At 41.1% G+C, this 20,789-nt stretch overlaps 1 protein-coding gene across 2 annotated transcripts in view; it reads left to right on the forward strand.

Moving 5' to 3' along the window:
• PARM1 (prostate androgen-regulated mucin-like protein 1) overlaps positions 1 to 20,789 on the forward strand; it is a 119,180-nt gene that overhangs the window by 91,141 nt on the left and 7,250 nt on the right. For both annotated transcript variants that reach the window (NM_001133922.1, XM_054553369.1), the window contains 1 exon segment: positions 11,808 to 11,886. In NM_001133922.1, coding sequence (NP_001127394.1) covers positions 11,808 to 11,886 — 79 coding nt within the window.

Genomic DNA, 20,789 nt, shown 5'->3' on the forward strand with positions numbered 1-20,789 from the left:
AGTGGCTGAACTAATTTGAATTTCCACCAGCAGTGTATAAGCATTCCCTTTTCTCTGCAACCTCACCAGTGTCTATCTTCAACTTTTTAATAATAGCCATTCTGACTGATGTGAGATGGTATCTCATCGTGGTTTTGACTTGCATTTCTCTAATGATTAGTGGTGTTGAGCACTTTTTCATATACTTGTTGTTTGCCTATTCTTTAAACTTAGTTTAAACCTCAAAGTTTCCTAAAACCAGATAAACTCCCATAAGGGGCTCCAACTGTCAGATTTTATTTTAAGTAAAAATTATTCTGAATTATTGTCTCTTCTTCTTATATTTCTCCTTTGGCTCACTTTTACTACCTAAATCTTAATCTGGTTTTCAAATATTTCCAAAATATCTTTTGAGATATACATGTCAAGGTAATAAAATCAGCTATTTACTATCTATTTAGTTTGTCATGTAGTAGCAATATAACTCTATCACATGTTTTAATTGTCCCAATGTCACCTTTTATTACATTTGGGAAGTTTTTGCCTTTATGGAGCAATTTTCTTTTTCTGTTTCAAATGCTTTCACCAATTGCATATGATGAAAGTGGCTGTGGAAATGCTTCACTGAGAAAGTGGGATTTAACTTATAAACACAGCTGATACCATTAATATGCCAGGATATGGATATGCTTGATTCCATACCCTGACTGAACCCTTACTCTAATCTTCCAACTTAAAAAAGCATGCCTTTTTAGTTACAAAATAATTTGGCAGGGAAATGAGAATGGATCAACACCCTCCCATCATCTTTATCAGAAAGGTTCTAAAAATCTCATTTCAGAGAGTCAAGTCAGGAATATTGCATTAGGAGTGCATAAAATAGATGCTAACTTAATATTGTCCTCAGCATGCTTTGTTCCCCCTCAGGTCCTAGGAGAGAAAAATATTGGCCAAAAGAGATGATATTTTATTTAACAGTATAATGCTTTTATTGTCAGACTCATGGCCTTCAAGGGGTAGACCAGAGGCTCAAAGATGAAGGCAAATTTATGTTAAAATTATAAAATCTCAGTAGGTCCATGGATGTGGGCCATCAAAAACACTTTGCCATATTTCCATGTGGAGAAATCATGGAGTCATTTCAAAGACAGGCTCTAGGAAGGCAAGAATGTTAGTAACAGCACAAGCTTTGGCATCAGACTGCCTGGTTCAAATCTCACCAGTGCTATTTGCTAAATGGGAGAATTGAGCAAGTTTATTTATCACAGGTGTTCCATTTTCCTCATCTATATGATGAGGATAATTATAGTACTGTACCTGTTTTACAGGATTCTAATTAGGGTTAAATGAGACAAGTATATAAAGTGCCTCTTACATAGTAAGCACTACATAAACGTTAGCTATTATTATTACAGTTGGGTCCTTAATTCTCAATGTGGATACCAACCAGCAAGAGTTTTGACTCTTCTAGACTCTGATTATCTTAACTTGAAGAATTAGAATGTTTGTAAAAACACTTTAAGATTCCCAAAGTGATTATTACTGTGAATATTAGGTAATAAAAGTTCACTTAAGTACCTGCCTACAGCATAATACAGAAAAGCATAGTCCAAAAAGTATAAAGGAGAAAAATAGCTATGTTCACATCTGAAATAATAACAGTTTCAGAAAACTTGGAAAATCCAAAGAAAAGTGTTAAAGAGTCCAAACAACTGAAGATTTCTAGCTAAGAGAAAGGCAATCTTGGGGCGTTGGGGAAAAAAAGGCTGAGCTGCAGGATTTAGCCTGGGTCCTATCTGTCCCCAAGGTTGAACAGTTGAGACCTAGAAGTTGTACTCTTCCCTTACCTTGCATCAAAGTTGGAAATTATTTTTCTTTCCCATGTTTTTAACTCCAAAACTTTGAATTCCTGAGTCTGGGGGAAATTAACACTTGGTAAATACAGTATTCAAAAGCAAGTTCCTGGCCAAGTGCGGTGGCTCACGCCTGTAATCCCAGCACTTTGGGAGGCCAAGACGGGCAGATCACGAGGTCAGGAGATCAAGACCATCCTGGCTAACACGGTGAAACCCTGTCTCTACTAAAAAATACCAAAAATTAGCCTGGCGTGGTGGCGGGCACCTGTAGTCCCAGCTACTCCGGAGGCTGAGGCAGGAGAATGGCGTGAACCTGGGAGGCGGAGCTTGCGCCACTGCACACTCCAGCCTGGGCGGCAGAGCGAGACTCCTTCAAAAAAAAAAAACAAACAGCAAGTTCCTGCATGGCCTTGCTGATTAATGACATGGAGTAAGGCTAAATTTAGCTAGTGGTTCCTAGGAGGTCCCTGAGTCCTTGGGACTGTAGTAATTATATTGATGTCACTGCCCTTGGTCAAGGTGTCAGGATAGGTAACCTGAAACTACGACTCTCTGTTCCCTGCCCATATTCTGTGATTAAAAAAGATAAACTTGCACACTCCTTGGCAACCAGAATTAGGACTTTGTCCTGGGCTCTTAGAAGTTCTTCCTTCTTGCTTATGTCCTCTGAACCAAGAAAATACCAGTGTGGAAGCTCTCACTTGCCAAGGTTGGTGAACCCCACAAGGATCTGAGCCTTCACCTTAGCAGACTGGATGATTTTTCCAAAGGACATATGCAAACTTTTCTCGTTTATTTTTCCCTTTAGTTTTTTGTTTGTTTGTTTTCTTTGAGACTGAGTTACGCTCACTCTCGTCGCCCAGGCTGGACTGCGATGGCTTGATTTCGGCTCACTGCAAACTCCACCTCCTGGGTTCAAGTGATTCTCCTGCCTCAGCTCCTGAATAGCTGGAATTACAGGTGTCCGCCACCACGCCCCGCTAATTATTGTATTTTTAGTACAAAGTTTCACCATGTTGGCCAGGTTGGTCTCAAACTCCTGACCTCAGGTGATCCACCCACCTTGGCCTCCCAAATGCTGGGATTACAGGTGTAAGCCACTGTTCCCAGCCCCTTTATTTTATCCATGGTCATGCCTTGTTTTCATCGTTGAAATACTAAAGAGATAGAGAAGAGGGTAACAACAACAGCAACAACAAAAAGCTCTTCTCTCTCATTGTTCATGGAGATGCTGGCACCTACTGAGCAAGATGGTGGCATGCTTCCTGCAGTCCATATTCACCCCTCTAAGCTTCATTCACAGAGATGACCTAGGAGTTGAGATTCCCCAGCCTGGCCTGTGATGTTCCTCATTCCTGGCACACTCCTTTTGATCTGGGGAGCACCGTTAGCACAACTGAATGAGGGGATTGATCCCAGACACTTAGCTGGAGTTGCTGTGTGTTAATCGATTGTTCTAAGGTGGAAGACAGCTGCTTTGCCTTGAGAAAAGGCAAGGAAGAATCTCTCTCATTATTCTTAGAAAACCACTATAGTTCACATTATAGATGTCAAAAGACAGCTGAGATTGAACAACCTGAACACACAGTTAAAATAAATTCCAAGTGGAAAAGAGGCTTCATTCGTGTGGGAAAAGATTGTAATTCTAAGTGAAGTGAAGAAACTTTAAAACCATGGTAACCAAGAACTGTGCCGTCATGTGTGCCTGGTTTGCATTAATTGCAAATGTGCGCTCCCCAGGTTCTTAAAATACAGCTGATGTGCCCCCATGAGAGAGAAATGAAGGAAGAGGAAACAAGCACTGGACTTGTGCAAGTGCAAGTATTTTATTATCTCAACCAAGATGAATATTTCTAGCATACATTTTTAACTACAAGCTTTAGGTAGGTAACATCCTTTTAGATAAAAGTGAAGCCGGTCTCTAAACCAGGTCTTCTGATGACATGAAGTGGAAACATATAGATGTTGGGATCCTACCCCACAGTTTGAATCCCAATTCTGCCCACTAACTAGCATGTAGATAAGAGTATAAACATGAGGTAAAACATTCCAGCTGTGATAATACTTGGCTAATTTGTATAAAGTTTACCTCTGCCACTCTGTGTAAACAAATGACTAGTAACTTAATGATGTAAATATTTTGAGAGAGGAGTAATGGGGAAAAGGACTAATTTACTAATTTACAGAGACAAGCTTAGGTTGTGTTAATTAAAAATACTTCTTTAGCATACTTTTATGCAAGCTGTTTTCCTTAGAAAGACGCTTTCTTTTTGCAACATAACTACTAATAAAGTTCAGGTTTTTAAAAAATAGCTGTGCTTCAGAAGAAATCAGAGTTATTTTGTGAATCACTTACTTTGGGCCTAGACAAATAATAAAGTATAATGTGGTATACCTGGCTTTAAGAGACTTTCAGTCTAGAGAGTAGACAGAACGTATTCTCATAAAGCCACTGGTATTACAGTGTATTTCATACATCTATGTCTTATATGTACAATATGAATAACCACCCACAGCTACATATGGCAGTATCAGTTACATACTAAAATAAATTTAATAAATTGTCCCATACAAAATAAAACAGCAAATGTCTAGAAAAAGAAGACTCAAGATAGTGACTGTCATCGGGGATGAGTTCCAAGAGAAGGTTGGACTTGAGAAGGATTTTGCATAAAAGGTGCATCCTTATTCCCAAAGCACTTCCATGGTCCCTGCTCACCAAACTATCAAGCCCAAACACCATGATCCCTGGCTTTCAGAGTTTTTATGATTTGGTCCTGAGTACTCAACCATTTACATGATCTCGTTAATTTCCATTACGCCTTCTTATATAGCCTGTGGTCCTCATTTTGTCACTTGGTCAGTCCTGCAGCATTTCAGTCTCCTAATCCATAAAATGAAGACACTGGCCTCTACAAAGATCTCAACAGCCCCCTTTGTTCATGCTAATTTACAAAGAATTTGATCTTCCCAGTAGCCCTATGAGATGGAGAGGACAGGGATTAGCCCATTTTTTAGATAAGAACACCAGTCAAGGTGCTCTGTCTTCAAGCCCAGTGCAAACCCTTCAAGCCCATAAATGTTGCATGTCTGCCCTCCTCCGAGGTGGTTCCTGCCTTGATCCTCCATTGCTGTCTGTCCAAGTCCTGCCCCATCCATCAGAGAACAGCTTCATTCCCAACTCTTTCCAAGACTGCTCCAGACTTTACAGGCCCACCCCCCTTAGGCACCATTCCACCCACAGGCAGAAATACAGAGACTGGCACTACTTACCTCTCTTACCTCCCTGCCTGCCTATCCCATCCAATCCTGCACACCCCAGAATGGTTCCAAGGGCCTGACACTTCTCCCCACCATGGAGTGGTGAAACCTCAGGGGCCCTGCCTATTGGGTCTCTACACCGCACACTGTCCTGGCTTAAGGTGAGCCCATGGAGCTCATTCAGGAGAGGCTTGTAGGGTGGATTTGGGGTAAGAGGGAGGAGACAAGATGTGCTTCCCCTGGCATGGGGTAGAATGGAAAGAAGAATGGGCATGAAATCCAAGCAGACAAGGCCAGAAGACAAAGAGACTTCCAATAATGGTAAAATTAAGATCTACCTAGGTTGCAGTGTCTAAGAACTAAGGTTTTCTTTTCTCACTTTCTCTCCATCTCACAAACTATACCCCACCCCCACTACCACCCCACTAGAAACAAACTGCAGTTACCATGTACCCTGGGTTATTTAACACACTGAAATGAACAGCATTTGGCAGGATTCTGAGCAGTTATTTTGCACCACAGCACACACTAGAAACCATTGACCTGAATGATCTAAGGTTGCTGTTCTAGAACTGTTGTCTGCTTCTAACTAGCCCTCTTCCCAATTAATTTGAATTATTGAGCTTCATTCTTCCTTCACCAATATGTACAAGAGGACCCAAGCCATCACACAGCCTAAGGCAGGCCCTGATTCCTGGGCAGCTAACAGAAAGCAGACAGAGGATGTACCAGAGCTGTAGGTTTTATTTAAAAACAGTTGAGGATTTAGTACTAGAGCCCAGAGTGGCAGGAAAGCCTAGTGGGTAACACATGGACTCTCGAACCTGTGCTTGTATCCCAGTTCTTCTACTTAGCAGTTCTGTGGCTTTGGGTCCTTAGCAGCTCTGTGACTCAGTTTCCCCAACTGTAAAATGGAGATAACAAGAATACCTACTTTCTCATGAGGATTAAATGAACTGAAATAAGTGAAGCTCATAGAACAGTCCCTGGCACACAGTAAGTAACAGGAAAGTGTTAGTTGCTATTATTTTTGTTGTTGTTGATTTCTCTTGCTATTACTGCTGTTCTTTGGAGGAAGGAGACATGATCTGATGCTCTTGCTGTGAAAATGAAGAGCCTAGCATAATAAATAGAGATTCAGCACACACAGAGTTCTAACTGTCAAGCCCTCACCAGTCGCCCACTTCCCTCCTCCAGCACATCCGCAGACACATGCTTTTAAAGAGAAAGAATTCCTCTGAGACAAAATGTTCCTTTCCTCTTGGTGACCTTGACTGAAGGAGCTGCCGCACACTCTGAAGTGGCCACCTGCTCCTCTTCTCCAATTCTTACCTAATCTCTGGACCAGGAAGTGGAAAGAAAAGAGCAAGAATATTGAAAAACAGTCAAGAGATTTGTTAAAGACTCTTCTCAAAACAGATCAGAGGCATGCACACATACTCAGGAACTTGGTCAAGTATTTACATGCACCTTCTAAATAAGCTGACTGGTGAATTTTCAAGGAGAATGTAGCTCAGGAGTCATCTATGGATAGCAGTGAGACACTCACCTCTTTTTCACCTCTGGAAACTTTCCACCATCACCTCCTCCACCCCTAGCTCTCTCAGAGTAACAACAACTTCTTTAAAGAGCCCAGCAAAGTTCTTTCTTCAGAGGTTGTTTGGGTTCATCCCATCATGTCCTAATATTTACATTTTGGATACAATTGGTGAATATTAATATTTCTTCCAAAGAGCTCAAATAAAATGTTTATTTCATGTTTGAAGTGAAATAAAAAGAAAATCCCTCAATGAGAAGAGTCCCTAGAGGAACATTTGAGGTTTGAGAACATTGCTAAGCCCAGTAATATAGAAGGACCCTTTTGGTCAAGTGAAAGGCAGGAGGTTTGGACATGAACAGAACCCCTTCTGAGTGTGTGATCAAGAAAAGGTGCCCATGTGTGTGGCGTGCCAGCCCATGGGGATGTGTGAGTGTGGGGAGAGAGACTGTTAAACGATGCCACAGTTTATTCCTGGACTGCCTCAGGGTATAGAACAGAGCTAAAGCAGGGAAAGGAATACCCCCAAAGGCAGCCTCCTTCCTCAGGGTTGTAGGGGAGTGGAGTAGTGGCCGACCAGGCTGACCAGGAGTTTACTGTGGCTGCTTCAAGGATGTTATCTGACTCTCTTTAGACAATTATTCCTTGGTATGGTTTGGCTGTGTGTCCCCACCCAAATCTCACCTTGAATTGTAATAATCGCCATGTGTCATGGGAGGGACCCAGTGGGAGGTAGTGGAATCATGGGAGCGAGTTTTACCCATGCTGTTCTCGTGATAGTGAAGATCTGATGGTTTTATAAAAGGAAGTTACCCTGCCCATGCTCTCTTGCCTGCCACCATGTAAGACGTGCCTTTCACCTTCCATCATGATTGTGAGGCCTCCCCAGCCATGTGGAACTGTGAGTCCATTAAACCTTTTTTTATATATAAATTACTCAGTCTTGAGTATGCCTTTGTTAGCAGCATGAGAATGGACTAATTCATTCCTAAAAGAACTCTCCTCCAACTAACCACCTTGGTCACTGATGGGGACTTTCAAGTGCACAGTGAGAAGGGCAGGGGGCTGGGGAGGTGGGATCATAGATGTAGTCATAGGAGTAGGTACTCAGGTAAGTACCTAAGTAAGAACTGGAGTAGGTGATTCCAAGGTGAATAGGTGGTGAGTCAGCTGTGTGGAAACTTTCTTAGCACAATGATTAGGGTAAAAAAAATTTCTGGTAATCTTTTTTAAGCTTAAAAGTATATTTTTTTATTCAACATTAAATACATGAGTTAAGTACCCACTGTGGGCCAAAGATGGTGCCTTAAGCTAACAGTGCACAAAGAAATGGGAAGAGATGCAAGATGGCCATGAATAGAAATGACCTAGAGAAGCACATAACATAATACAGAATGCTTGAAAGGAATTAATGCTGAGATCTGAGAACACACAGCAACACTGTAATTTACTCAGGGGTGTCAGGGAAAACGGCTCAGAAGAGTTGTTATTCAGCTAGATAGTGAAGAAGAACAGGAGCTGGCCAGGCTAAAAAAAGTTAATGATTAAAAATGCAAAACCAGGATTAAATAGTACTGGGTCCAAATGATAGTTCAGTCATTTACCACATGTAAAGCCTTAATCTCTCTGAGCCTTAACTTCCTCATCTATAAAATGGGAATAATTCTGCCCACCTTGTAAAGAGAATTAAATAAGATGATAGCTGTACAGTTTTGTGCATAGTCTCAGCCCAAAGTAATCACCTGCAAATGGTAGCTATAGTTATTCTTTAGCCCATTTATTCTGGTACTGGGCCATTAAAAAAAGTGGCAAAATGCAACCCTGAGGAATTCCAGACTTCAGGGAGGCCCAAAATTCAAAGAGGTTTTGGTTCACAGGCCTTCACCAGCCCTCTGGATAGGCAGAACATGTTGGTAGAGTGAAACGTGCTAGCACAGTGGAATATTCTTGTATCTGGGATTATAAAATATATAGATAAGTTTCCTGCAGTTCTTAATTTCTGCCCATTCCAGGGCTTTATAACATGAGTCACACCCAGTCTCTAACTCACAAATCCCAATAAGGAAGAAATGAAATGCCAGCCACCTTCCCCGTGTCTCCACTCCCAGTGGACTGCCCGTCTGTGTCCCACACCTTCTTCATAAGACAGAGGCTCCCCTGCCCCCAGCCACACCTTCCTCATTTTTTCTGTCCCTTCCTCATATTGAAAAATGTAAGAGGAGGAGGAGGAGGGGAATTCCAGTTTAGCTTAAACAGAACTCAGGGGGAAATGGCATTTGTTTTCACAAGGAGGAAATAAAGCCTTTTCAGTCACCCTATAAAGTTGCGCTAACATGGGCTCAGCAACCCCTTCATGTTCTCAAACTGTGATGCCCTCAGGTGTGGAACTTCCCAGGGCTGATGTTACCAGCTGCTTCTGAAAGCAGCCACTGCTGTGGAGGTAACAGCAAGCTCGGGATACAAGATCTCCTAGGCTCAGGGCCAGATAAAGGTTTTCTGCTTTTGGAGGACTCTTGTTCCCATGGCTGGCATCCACTGAGAAGAGCCAGTGGGTAACAAAATAGTTAATACAGTGGTTCAAATATTTAATTACTATCTGTTTTATCTTATACCATTTGGCCTTATATTGGGCTGTACAAACTCTTAGAAGTGCCCCTTTGCCCAGGTGCCCTCAAGGGCCCATCAGGAGGAAAATAACTGGCTAATTCCAGCTCTGGTCATATAGGCTATCTTCTGTGGACATGGAAGGGTGACATGGAAGAGCCCCATTTGAAGACTGGGGGTACACTTGGAGCTAGAGAGCCACCCATCATATGGAGGAGAAGTGGTCACTCTATCACTTACAATCAAAAAAAAAAAAAAAGATCGCGCTTTAGTTGGAGAACCTGCCTGATTTATCTTTAGAAAGAGGTGGTATATAAATAAATTCAGTAAATCACAAAGTTGGAGGGGACCCAACTGCTTAAAGTTAGAGAAGAATCTTTGAAAAAAGGCCAAACCTGTGATTTCCTATATTAAACTATCCCTGGAGCAAGAAAGAAGAGTCTTGCAAAAAAAAATCAGCTATATTCATTCTTTTCTTCCATTTTTTAAAAAGAGAAATTAAAAGGTCAGTTTTTTACACTGCTCTTAATTGCAATGACTGTATCTTTTTGAATCTTAAAATACTCCCATCACCTTACCCTATGGTTATAACCTTCCTTTCATAAGCTGTTAAAAGAGCTATTACGAGGCTTCAGTGAACTTTGAATTGTTCTAATTTCAACAAGTTTAGAGGCCAAGAAACCAAGAGGAGCCTTTCAAAGTAGGAGTGGAGGTTTTCCATAAGGGGAACTGACCTCGGACTTTCTCTGCTTGACCCAGTCTGCACATTTGAGCATTCAGTGCCATAATTCTGTCTTTACAATAGTAAAAAGGGAAAGAGAATTATTCTGATAATTATATTAATCTGGCTCAAAATGATTCCAGGAGCAGGATCTGTGAGTGTTCACAAGCTTGTAAGCTCTGAAACGGTTGAATATGATCAGTCTTTGCAGACACAACAAGCTCTGGTCTTAGTCTTAATGTTAGCAATGATTTTTTTTGGTCTCTCTTTTAGAAATTATAACCAGCAGGAGCATGGATGTCTGATGTAGCATTCTTTCATCCAAAGCTTTTGAGAAGTTACTAAAGAATTAACAAGTGGACTGATTTGCTTCTTAACTGTGCTACAATTCTTCTGGTGGGAAGGCTAATAAAACGAACAGTAACAAGAGCCGTTCATACCAGCAGACAAAAATAAATAAATAAAAGAAGAGATACTAAAATAATCTACAGTGATAAATCTCCAAAAAAAGGGGGAGATTTATCACTTTTGAGACCTAGTACACAAGAGATGAGAATTGGTCCAGGATCATATATTTGCATAGCTCTTTAGATTGGTGCACCTGGCATCTCATTTAATCCCCTTAAAATCATGCAAGATGCATAGAACACTCTTATTCCTCTGTCTCAGCAGGCAAGTAGTATAAGAGTCGTCAGGGTTGAGTAAATAGTTCATGGTCACACAGCTACTAATGGTTGAACCGCACTCGAATCCACATATTCAGACTCCACATCTCTTGTGCTCTTTGCAGTGTGTTTAAGAGTCCCATTCATTTGTTGAAGTACTAGTAAATAATTTCCCAGTTGCCTAAAAGAGTAAATGGGGTCCCTAACACCAGCTTTAGCGCTGAAAACTCACTTTAAGTATTAGGGGACAAGAGCCCAGTTGATTCTTGCCATTTTTAAAGTGAAATAAAACTGAAGTATATTCATTATTAATGCAAAGCTCACACAAAAAGCATGTTGTGCTTCAAAGTAGTATTTGGAGGAGGTGTGGCTATCCTTACAAGGGTACATGCTCAAAGAGTTTTTTTAAACTGCCCATTAATAGTTGCTTTTGGAACCAGATTTCAAACTACAGAATAAAATATTCACGTGACTTTATATTGCACCAAGATATTTCTACACACAAAAAATAGTGTTACCTATCAGACCGGACCTTATTCTATATATCAAACTTCACTTTATTCTCTATAAAACCAAGTTTACTATTCAAGAATGAAAACTGAACATATTTCCCACAGAGGAATGTTTTAAAATGCTTTGACTTGATTGCCTCATTAAAATTAGTGCATTTCCTACCAAGACGACCCTTTTGAAGTGGATACTGCCAATATTTTTATGAAAAAACCAACCACATTACTTTGCATTGACCGTTGAATAAAACATCCTAAGTCTCTCAATATTTCACAAGTAATAGAAAGATGAGGCAGAGTCCATAAAAGAAGAAAATAGGACATCAAGAAATCTAAAACCCACTACCCCTGCAAACAACAGTAGCAGCATCAACAACAGATTGATGTCATTCTTAAAAAGATAATCAAAATATGACTAAGTACTCCTCTCTAAATTCCAGGCCAGCCAAAAGGTCTTGATAAATATTGACCATTTACCAAATTTCACCTCCATAAAAAGTGTTTTGGTAACAGAATTAAAATCTTGGGTTTTATTCTAGCTGTGAATGTCATGTAGAATGATCTGAGGTAGCTTTTTCCCCTTTCAGAGAGAAGATGGGGTACTATGCACGCCAAAGTCACATGGTGCCCCATATCCTCATGTATCTTCTTTTCTGTGTCCTTCCTCCTTCACAGGCAGCATTGCCGCCATTACCGTGACAGTCATTGCCGTGGTGCTGCTGGTGTTTGGAGTTGCAGCCTACCTAAAAATCAGGTGAGACGCAGCTTACTCTTAAAGAAAAGGATTCTGTTTTGTTGGGCTCTGGGCTGAGCGCTGTTTTGCTGGATACTTGTTCCTTAATAAGGTATCTTAGCCCTTAGAAATATTGGCAGAGAAGTGAAAAATGGCGGGTGTACTCCTACTCCGCACAACACAAGTATAGACGTACAGTATCTGAACCTTGGCAAAGTAGAAGAAGCAAGCTGAGATATACAGCATGATGATGCAATGGAACAAGAATTAACGTGGAGTCGGGAGACTGAAGCCTAGGCTCCCTGCCCCGAATGTACCTCATTACCCTGGGAAAGCCACTGGCCTCCTAAAGCTCACCTATTCTCATCTGTGAAAGAGGGTAGAAGGGTGGGATCGATGGTTCCTAAATTCTGATGTTCTGAATACTGAACTGTGGATTTGTACCCAATCTGTTAATGAGGTTTTCATTGATTCCAATGCAAAATGTAAAAAATATAAGGAAGGTGTGGCATTTCCTATAAAACTGTTTTTTCCCCTGAGATTATGTCTTTATATTTTTGGCTTTAAAATATCTTTTTTCTATGAAATGAAGAGATAGTAGCTGAGATTTTACTTTCTTTAGCCTAATAGGAAGTTGCAATATTCTGTGAGTCCTCCATTTTTGTTTTCTATTGCTCTGTGAAATCAAGTCTCAACACCACGTTACTCACAGTCTCTGAGTGTCCTTCCAGCTGTAAAATGCCAGATGGCAAACGACAGTCTTATTTCCCAGTCTGTGCAGTGCCCATAACAAAGGACAGAAAGACACAAGCTGCATGGTGAGCACACTCACCCTTGACCTCCAATTTGTTCTCCTCCCAGGAGCCAGAACCATTTCTAGGCAAGCTCCTCTGCCCTGTCATTCCCTTTCTGAAAAACCCCAGTGGCTCCACTTGCACTGAGAATTAAATTGTAACTCCTCAGCGTGGCCCTCAGTCATCCTGGACCGTGCCTGCCTCCCCTTTTCCAATCATCACATCCCTCTCTCCCTCTGAAGCCCTGAGCTCCAGTTACTCCAGCTCCCTCCAATTCTTAGGACACGCCAGGTTCTGTCCTTCCTTCCCCAGACCCTGGAATCTTGCTACTTCCTCCATGAGATGCTTGTCTTCTAGCTCCTTCTCATGCTGTGTACATTGACTTTCATCTCACTTCCTTTGAGAGATGTCCTTTCCAGTTTAGAGCCCCTGTTATTTACTCTCTTAGTGCCTTGTTAAGTCCATCCTGGATGTGACCACTGTCTATTATTTTATTTTATTGCTATCATTTTGTTTTTGTATATGTGTTGCTTGTTTATTGTCTCTTTTCCCCACAAAAAGTGTAAGGTCCTTGAGGACCTGGATTTGTCTGTGAGGACACTGCTAGGGACCAAGACGGTGCTTGATATATTGAACAAATGAGCAGTGAACCATAAGGACATACAATCCCATGGGCACTGTGACGCACACGCACAGACACCCCTGACTTGTCCCCCAAGCAGCCATGTTTCTTCCCCAAGAGGCTGTGCCACCCTGTCCTTCCCTCCTGCCTTTGACCCCACGTGGAGCTCATGGATATGATTCCTCATCTCAGAACACATATCCACTCTGCTGCTGCCTCCTCTCATCCCCACTCGCCACCCAGACACACCCAGTGCCCACTGGGAGCGCTTCCCTCCTCGTTCCCTTTTATCTCCCTCCATCATGTGTTCTAAATGTGCATCAAATCAATCTTGATAATGTCAAGTATGAGAGTGCCTTGTAGTATCACCTGCATCTACAATACAAAGAACAGGAAAGCCAGGTTTTGAAGAGAAATTGGAATTAAAGGGCCCGCATGACCTGTTTCTAACAAAACATTTTATAAAAGCATCCAGAAGTTTCCCCCAGATTTAAAAAAAATATTTCTCTTCATTAAGTCTGCATGTCTTTGAGCACTAAACTTAATTTTATAAATTATATCTTACTGAATGGTACCTTTTTCCATCTGGTTTAATTATTAGTTTATTGCTGCAGATATACCGTATTTTAATTACGAGTTAAATTGGCTTTTATGAACTACTCTGGGAACCTCGTTTCCATTTTATAACAAAGTATCTGTTGAAAAATATGTTCTGCCCCTCCTTCCCAAAAAGGAACTTACACATAAATTTTAGAGTCATTTTAGAATCACCAATGGTGAGTTCCTAATGGGCTACATTATCACAAATATGACCTTCACTGAAGTGTGGAGTGAAATAGAAACACTTCCTTCTTGCTACACACTTCCCCAAAACGGTGCTGAAATAACTGGAAGGACTCTTCCTCTTCACTTTGGCAAGAATTCAAGTTTACCACCTCTAAACCCACACTGGCTATAGGCAGGCAGTCTAAAACAGTGATTAACAATTCAGACTCCAGAAGCAGGGAGACCTCAGTTCAAATCCTGGCTCTACTACTTCCAGCACTGTGACCTGGGCATGTCACAGAGCACTACTAACCCTCATTTCCCTCACCTGTAAAATAAGGGCAGTAGTTTCTGCCTTGTAGCGTTGTTTGGAAGCAAGTACATAGCACTGCCAACATCATCATCATCATCAAAGTGGTAGACTGGAAGGAGCCCCGGGAAGACAGTCCTTGATAGATAGCTGTAGAGCGTCAGCCATGTGGCAGGCCACATCAGTGATGTGACACAGTTCTGCCATCACAGTACTTACCATGTTTGGAAAATTTTGTTAGCAGGCCATTACAATTTGCTCTGATGAGTGCTGATTAAAATTTTATTTTAAGCTATATTTTCCCCAGGCGTTCAGAGCACCAGATAAATTAAGTAAATGATTAAATTGAATAAATCATTATTCTTCTTCCCCATACAGCTTCTGTCTCCTAAGTGTAGTAAGATCCACAGTGGCATAAATATAAGGTTGCCATTTATCTATTATGCTACTTAAGTTTAAGCACTATAAACTTAAGAATGGATACAGTTATTAGACCCTTAAGGGGTTTCAGAAACCCCCTAAGGAAAGCCCCTTTCTACTTCTCTATTAATTATTTCAGTAAAATGATAACATAAGGAGATTAATCGTTGTTATGGATCTTAAGGCTATGCTAAAACCCCTTCAACTGTTATTTTGCCAGGTTGTCGGAAAGCCCCATTAATTATTCATCAAAAATACTTTAATTGACGTGTGTGTGTGTGCATGTATGTTCCTAAGGATAGGCTTTGCTTTGGTTGGGAACTTACTCTTCTTTGTTCATCCCAGATTTTTAAAAACAATAACATAACAAAAGATCTGTTTTCTGTGGTCTTTTAGCTTGTTTGGCTGGAGCAGCGAGTGACTAAAATCACAACCCATAGGGAGCCATTAGCTTCTGACCTGCAACCATGGGATATGGCCCTGGCCCAGCCAAGTTCTCTGCAAATGCAAGGGGAGAATCTGCTTGAAAAGGCAGCCTCATGATCAGAAAAATAGAATGCTTGGCAAGCTCTGCTAACAGTGGGTGGGGACTTTTCACCTTTCTTCCCAAATCCTCATTTCCTCTAAAGGCATTGTAAACTTAAGAGCCATCTGCTTTTCACGCTCCCTTTCTCCAGGGACCCATGACGCCTAGTTTTGTCACAATGACACCTGCCTGGAGAACCACATCTTTTTGTAACCTGAGCCACTTTTGGATGTGACTTATAAAATGAACTGCCCTGAACCCAGGGCCCTTCTTTGTTTATGACCCCACCTTTTAACCAGCAGCAGTGTGGTATGGAGGGAAGAATGTGAGCTTTGCAGTCAAGTTTAATGCTGACTCTTCTACTTAGTATTTAGGCGGCCTTGGGCAAATTATTAACTCCTTGATCCTCAATTTCTTCAATCTGCAAAAAATAGAGTTAATAATATGTATCTTTCAAGGTTGTTTTAAACACGAAATGAAGTAGTGAATGCAGAGTAACTGGAGAGACTAACATGGTGACTAAGAACATGCACTCTGGGGCAAGTTTTCTTTTTTTGAGTCAGAGCCTCGCTCTGTCGCCCGGGCTGGAGTGCAGTGGCGTGATCTCGGCTCACTGCAATCTCCACCTCCCGGGTTCAAGCAGTTCTCCTGCCTCAGCCTCCTGAGTAGCTGGGACTACAGGCACACGCCACCACACCCGGCTAATTTTTGTATTTTTAGTAGAGACAGGGTTTCACCATGTTGACCAGGATGGTCTCGCTCTTCTGACCTGGTGATCTGCCCACCTTGGCCTTCCAAAGTGCTGGGATTACAGGCGTGGGCCATCGCGCCCAGCCTGGGGCAAGTTTCTTAATCATTCTGTGCTCAGTTTCTTCATGTAAAATGAGACTATAATAATAATAGTACCTAACTCAAGATTGTTACAAAGATTAAATCATGATACATATAAACATTCAGTGCCTGGTACGAGGTGAGGATGATGGAAGGGCAATTACTGTTACTGCTGTAGTTGTTAGAACAGTGCTTAGCAAATAGGGACTCAGTAAACTGGTAACCACCAACACATAGGCTGTGAGGTTGGGAGCACAGTCTCCATCTTACCATTTCCATTCAGTAGGCGTAGGGATTCAAAGGAGAGGGGAGAGAAGGAGGAGGAAGATGGCACAGCAGCTCATTTCCTAATTGAATATTGATATGGCGGTCTTCCATGTTCCAGTTTGGCAGTTTCGTTAGTGCTATTCTGAAACGCCTGTGAAGTTGCATCCATGTTACACATTTATAAATGGAAACTATCTCTGAGAAGTCTTTATGCCAGGGCTTGTTTGCAACTTCAAAAGAAAGCAAAGGCCCTGTCTGCCTTTTGCAGAAGTATCTTTAATTAATGATGATTGAAGAATGAGATAAGTCCATTTTGATTTGTTTAAGTTGGCTCAAAACTGTTCAGCCAAGACATAATCTCCCTGCACGGGAGACCGTATCTGCTAAGACCGGTGATGTGGATGTTGCTGTAATTAGGTGTGCTGGTGACCCAGACAGACTACATGGGGTGTTCTCTTCACAAAAATAAATGCAATCTTGATTTATAGACACAACAGGACCTGTCTTTTAAGATGTCTTGTTAGAAGTCACCTATTTTGCCTTGTGTCTTCTAGTGATTGCATGTTGTACAATTGGATTCCTTCTCGTTGTTAGAGTAGGCCCAGCCAGCCATAAAGGCCAAGATCTTCTAGAATTTGTTATACACAGTTGACTTTTTCAGGTCACCTTTTGGAGTTCTGTAGGTCTTGTTTACTCAATTTTCTCCCTCAGTGGTTCTTAAACTTTAATGTGCATAAGAATCAATGGAAGAGTTTATTAAAAACACAGTTTCTGGCTGGGTGCGGTGGCTCACGCCTGTAATCCCAGCACTTTGGGAGGCTGAGGCAGGCGGATCACGAGGTCAGGAGATCGAGACCATCCTGGCTAACACGGTGAAACCCTGTCTCTACTAAAAATACAAAAAAAATTAGCCGGCCGTGGTGGCGGGCACCTGTAGTCCCAGCTACTCGGGAGGCTGAGGCAGGAGAATGGCATGAACCCGGGATGTGGAGCTTGCAGTGAGCCGAAATCATACCACTGCACTCCAGCCTGCGTGACACAGCGAGAAAAAAAAAAACAAAAAACGGTTTCCTGGGTCTCATCCCCATAGATTCAGATTCAGTAGGTCCAGGTGGGGCCCTTGCATTTACATTTCTAACTAGCTCAAAGATGATGCCAGTGCTGCTGGTCCAAGGATCACACTTTGAGTAGCCCTGTTTTACCCACTTTTAACACTCCAGTAGCCCTGTTTTACCCATTTCTAACACTCCAAACACACTCTCTGCTGTAGAGTTTCCCAGATAGATTGCCCTGTTGTTTCATATTTCAGATAGATTGCCCTGTTTCAGATATATTGCCTTTGTAATTTTGAACATGCTGATCCCTCTGTGAGAGGTGTTTGGTTCACCCCTTTCTCAATCTGGCTAATTTCAAGTTGTCCAGCTCAAGAGAGACCTCCTTTGGGAAGCCTTCATCCACCTTTCCATACTGAGTTCCTTGCTGTGCATGCTTCCCTCATACCATGTGCTTCCCTGTACTGAAATCAGTGCATTCTCTACCAGTTTCCTCCACTAAAACAATATCAAGTCCCTGGCAGTACCTGACATATAGTAGTTGCTTAATGAACATTTATTGGATGAGTTCATGGTTCTGAATAGGAAAGTTTGGGGGTGCAGCAATAACATTTGTTTACTCCCAATCTAGAAGAACCAGGGTTTGGGGAAGGGGAAGCCATGGGAATCTGTTAAACTACACAGAATTTTACTAGCTACCTCGTGACACTGAACTAGTTTACAAATAAACAGATGTGCCAATGTGTAGACTTTTTCTGTGATGATCGTCTGCCAATAGTATGCCATCTGGCAGATAATTTTTTAAATAAACAAATACGACCTGCCCCTTCAAAGCAAAGGTAATTATTTCAAGATATGCTTGAAAGTAACAGCTTTTTAAAAGAAACCCAGAGTCTAGAAAAAAGGATTTTAAAAATAAATATTTGGAAATAGTCCCATCAGTGAGATTTTTGTTAGAAAGATGGAACTGATAGGATTCCTGAGTTGTGATACTCACTCTGCCACTAACTTGCTGTTGTAACTTTGGGTGAATAAAATAAATTGTAATGATTTCAGTTTTCTTAGCCCCAAAATTGTGGCTCACAATATTAATTTCTTAGTTTTGACAAATGTACCACAATTATGTATCAACATTAGTAGAAGCTGGATGAAGAGTATATGGGAAATCTTTGTACTATCTTTGCAACTTTTCTCTAAATCTAAAATCATTCCAACATACAAAGTTTATTTTTTTAAAATTATGACTCAGTAGCTACCACAAGGATTATTGTTTGCTTTTGCCTCAGGGCCTCTGTACTTGCTGCTCCCTCTGTCTACATGGTATCCCTCGGTCATCCACATGCCTCATCCCTCATCTCCTCTATGTGTCTGCTCAAATGATGTCTTAGTGAGACCTTCCTGATAACCGTATTCAGAATTACAGTCCCCACCTCCTATTGGGAACTCCTGACCACCCACTTCTTCTATTTGTTTTCTCCATGGACTTAATAACATTCACCATGTTATTATTTGTATATTATTTATTGTGTCTCCCCATGTAGAATGTAAGCTCCCTAAGGACAGGGATTTTGATCTGTTCAGTTTATTAAGGTATCAACCAGGTGCTAGAGTAGGGCCTGATAGATGGTAAGTTTTCAATGAATACTTAAAGAAGCCAGGCAAGAAATGATAATCAGAAAAAAAGAAGAAACAATGGAAACAATAAAAAGGAGACAGTGACAGCTGCATCAAACAGTTTTGTTAATGGACGACAAGAGTCTAAGGCTTAATTACTCATGGCTAATGAACTGAAAGTTCAGCTGCATTTTTCCAGCACTAAGCCATGTCTTAATCATCTTTGTATCCTTCCATATTTCTTCATATCCTTAGCACATGGTAAGCACTAATGATTGAATGGCAAGACTTGCTTGTCTGAAGAGGAGAGGGCTTTGTGGGGCATAGTCATAAATAAAGGTGGAGACTTGTGGAGAACTGGGGCTGACCCTTGTAAAGGACAAGGTGTTTCCTAAAATATGTTTTGTTTCAACACAAGAAAAGGGACACTTCACTCATTTTCAAAGACAATAGAGTTTCATTAAGTATTGATGCTACAGTTATCTTTAAATAGGTACCATTTTGCAGTGTTGGAGAATACCTCAAGCCACAAATGTCACCACATCATTTACCATTTGTCACCAATAAGTGGTCACCAAGTAGGGGCAGGGAGTAGGGAGTGCTGCTTTCTATTAGGGAAAAGCCACTAGAGAAAGAGAGCAATGAGGGAAGAGTTTAAAAGAAATCGTTCTTCATTTTCCCCCCTCGGGTTTTAATTTGCTTACTGCACCATATGATACAGTAGAATCACAATGACAATAAGCACAGTGCCATTGATTAACAGGGGCTGTGAGCACTGTGCTAAGGGCCTTAAAGCCACATCATCGCATGCTAGTCCAGCCATAATTCTCTTTTCCCTTCCTATGTTTAAAGTCAAAACAGTGACTTTGACCATCAATATTCCTTATGGGATGTTTTCATTTTTCCAATTATACTATACAGTGAATTTCCATGGGCCATATTAATCCTAGCTAGTATTAGCCAAACCCCATAGACCCTCCATATACACTATTTATGCTGCTGGATATAAGCAGTTATCATCAAATATTTATAAAATGACCATTATATCAACAGCAACATATTAGGTGTTTCAGGTAGTTAGAAGAAAAGTAGAACATAGTCTGCCCTCAAGAAGTTTACCATCTAAGCGGAGCCAAGACACAGCAAAGAGAAAACATGGCTATATTGAATCAGTGCCAGTCTTTATTAAGACTTTTAGTAAATAAAATTGCTTTGACCTCACAATGACATCATTCATCCAGATTGCTGTTCAGGTTGAAATTAGATGAAGCAATATTGCCTTATAAAGCAAGCAAAGAGACCTTGGTTTCATTAGCAGCACTACCGTTAAATAACATTGACAAAGTCGCCTAAATTCCTTGGGTCCCACTTTACTTATCTTGGGAATGGGAGTTGCTTTGTTTTTTGGTTTCTGATTGTCTTTTTTTTTTTAACCTCATACACTATGCAAATACCAATCTGAAAACCTCCCCGTTTCCATCCAAAATGTGCCATGATTTAAGAGGTTCTGACCTAGAGAGAAAGTTTAACATGCTCACTAATTATTGTCCTCTTATCACACGTACAAAAAATGTGTTTGTCTTACTCTTACTACAATACTATCCAATTTGTCCAAACCTGGCTGGAATCCCAGTACACCCAATTTTTCCTGTTTAAGCTCGTTAATGTGGTAAATAAGCCCTATGGGTTCAGTACATTCCCAATTTTGGTTCATCCATAACTC

This window comes from Pongo abelii, chromosome 3, assembly GCF_028885655.2.
Source record: "Pongo abelii isolate AG06213 chromosome 3, NHGRI_mPonAbe1-v2.0_pri, whole genome shotgun sequence".
NCBI lineage: Eukaryota > Metazoa > Chordata > Mammalia > Primates > Hominidae > Pongo > Pongo abelii.